This window comes from Brassica oleracea, chromosome C2 (genome assembly GCF_000695525.1).
Source record: "Brassica oleracea var. oleracea cultivar TO1000 chromosome C2, BOL, whole genome shotgun sequence".
NCBI lineage: Eukaryota > Viridiplantae > Streptophyta > Magnoliopsida > Brassicales > Brassicaceae > Brassica > Brassica oleracea.
This window is the reverse complement of record NC_027749.1, coordinates 18,784,505-18,785,831: the sequence shown is the minus strand read 5'-3', so window position 1 is coordinate 18,785,831 and position 1,327 is coordinate 18,784,505. Positions and strand designations below refer to the sequence as shown.

At 41.4% G+C, this 1,327-nt stretch overlaps 1 protein-coding gene across 1 annotated transcript; it reads right to left on the bottom strand.

Moving 5' to 3' along the window:
* Positions 1–29: 29 nt before the first annotated feature.
* Positions 30–951, bottom strand: LOC106323621. Its single transcript, XM_013761711.1, has 4 exons — positions 787–951; positions 432–705; positions 247–337; positions 30–162 (listed from the first exon to the last, which is right to left on the bottom strand). The coding sequence occupies exons 1-4, from the start codon at positions 949–951 to the stop codon at positions 30–32; spliced, it is 663 nt and encodes a 220-aa protein (XP_013617165.1).
* Between the last annotated feature and the right edge of the window lie 376 nt (positions 952–1,327).

Sequence of the window (1,327 nt, the reverse complement as noted above, 5' to 3'; positions counted from 1 at the left end):
TATTAAAAAACAATGACAAAGGGTAGAGTTTACAAACCTCCAAATATTTTGGGATTCACGGTTGTGACCACCATGACTGACTGTGTCCTATCACCTGAGCTAATGAGACCCCTAAACATTGATGCAGCATCATCCCACAAAGAGAGGTACACGACCACCATCCTGTAATGTGTATCGAAATAAATGATTACCATGAAGACGACATTTTGGAAAACGGAAAACTAAACAACATATTTAATTACTTACGGTTCAATCATTAAACGGACAACAACTCGACTCATCACTCCAGCGGCCGTCAGGTCCGAACCTTGGACAGATTGAATCTGCCCCACAACATCTGTGTTGCGATGCATAAATTATTTCAATTTAATTTCAATGAACAACATATAATGACGTAAAAAATAAAGTAGCAAACGTTGACGGAAACAAACCGGGAAGCTCCAAATTAGTGTTTGCGAGAGCTTGGAGAGGGTCAAACTTGCGTATCATGAATTTCTCAACGTTGATCATGGGAGCGTTAGCGACAACTTCATCAATGGTTGTTTGAGGGATGAACCGGATCACGAAAGGATGGTCTGTTATCTTGTACATATTTGTACATCTTGCAACCTCAAAGCTAGAAACTCTCACGACTGAGCCCGCTTTCAGTAACCGACGGTAATAAGGGGAGCGACCAGAAGGAATGAATCCATGTATAACCGAGTTCTGCAATCGAAGAGTTAAATTTTGGATTAGCAGCTGGTAAAAAAATTAAATCAAAAAGAAAAACTCAAATCGTGACCGGACCTTCTCATCAAGGAGGAGCAGAGTGATTCCCATGAATTCACCTTGTTTCTTAATGTTCTTAGAGTCCCAAAACCGTAGCAGACGACCGACGATGAACTGGGCAGATCTTCCAAGGCGGAGAGCATCGAAGGCTGAGTGAGCGACAACAACATCAGAGAAAGCCATCTTTCTGAATAGTACAACGCTTTAGAAAATGATAAAATGATAGTGGTTCGAGGATCAAGCATGCTGTCAAATCGCAGATATGTATAGCTCTCAGAAGAAGAAAACGGAAGCGTCGTAACCGGGAATAGATTGAATGCAAATAACATTTATTCCAGAATTGAAAGAAATAAAGAGAGACCGAACTGGAGAGGTGAAGAGATGAGAAGTTAAACATGCGTTTTGCAGATCATGAGATGTGAAAACGGCGGACCCAGTTCTGTAAGGAAGAAAGGATGAAACCCTAATCAGATGGAGAGGTCTCAAAACCCAACGTTTTGAGCGTAAGCGAAACCAAACGCGAAAGGCCCTAAGTGGGCCAAAACCTTCAAAAAAAAAA

Coding starts and splice junctions, on each gene's coding strand:
- LOC106323621 (XM_013761711.1), bottom strand. CDS start 951: ATGGCTTTCTCTGATGTTGTTGTCGCTCACTCAGCCTTCGATGCTCTC. Junction 338..431: donor CACTAATTTGGAGCTTCCCG/GTTTGTTTCCGT, acceptor ATCGCAACACAG/ATGTTGTGGGGCAGATTCAA. Junction 163..246: donor GTCCGTTTAATGATTGAACC/GTAAGTAATTAA, acceptor TACACATTACAG/GATGGTGGTCGTGTACCTCT.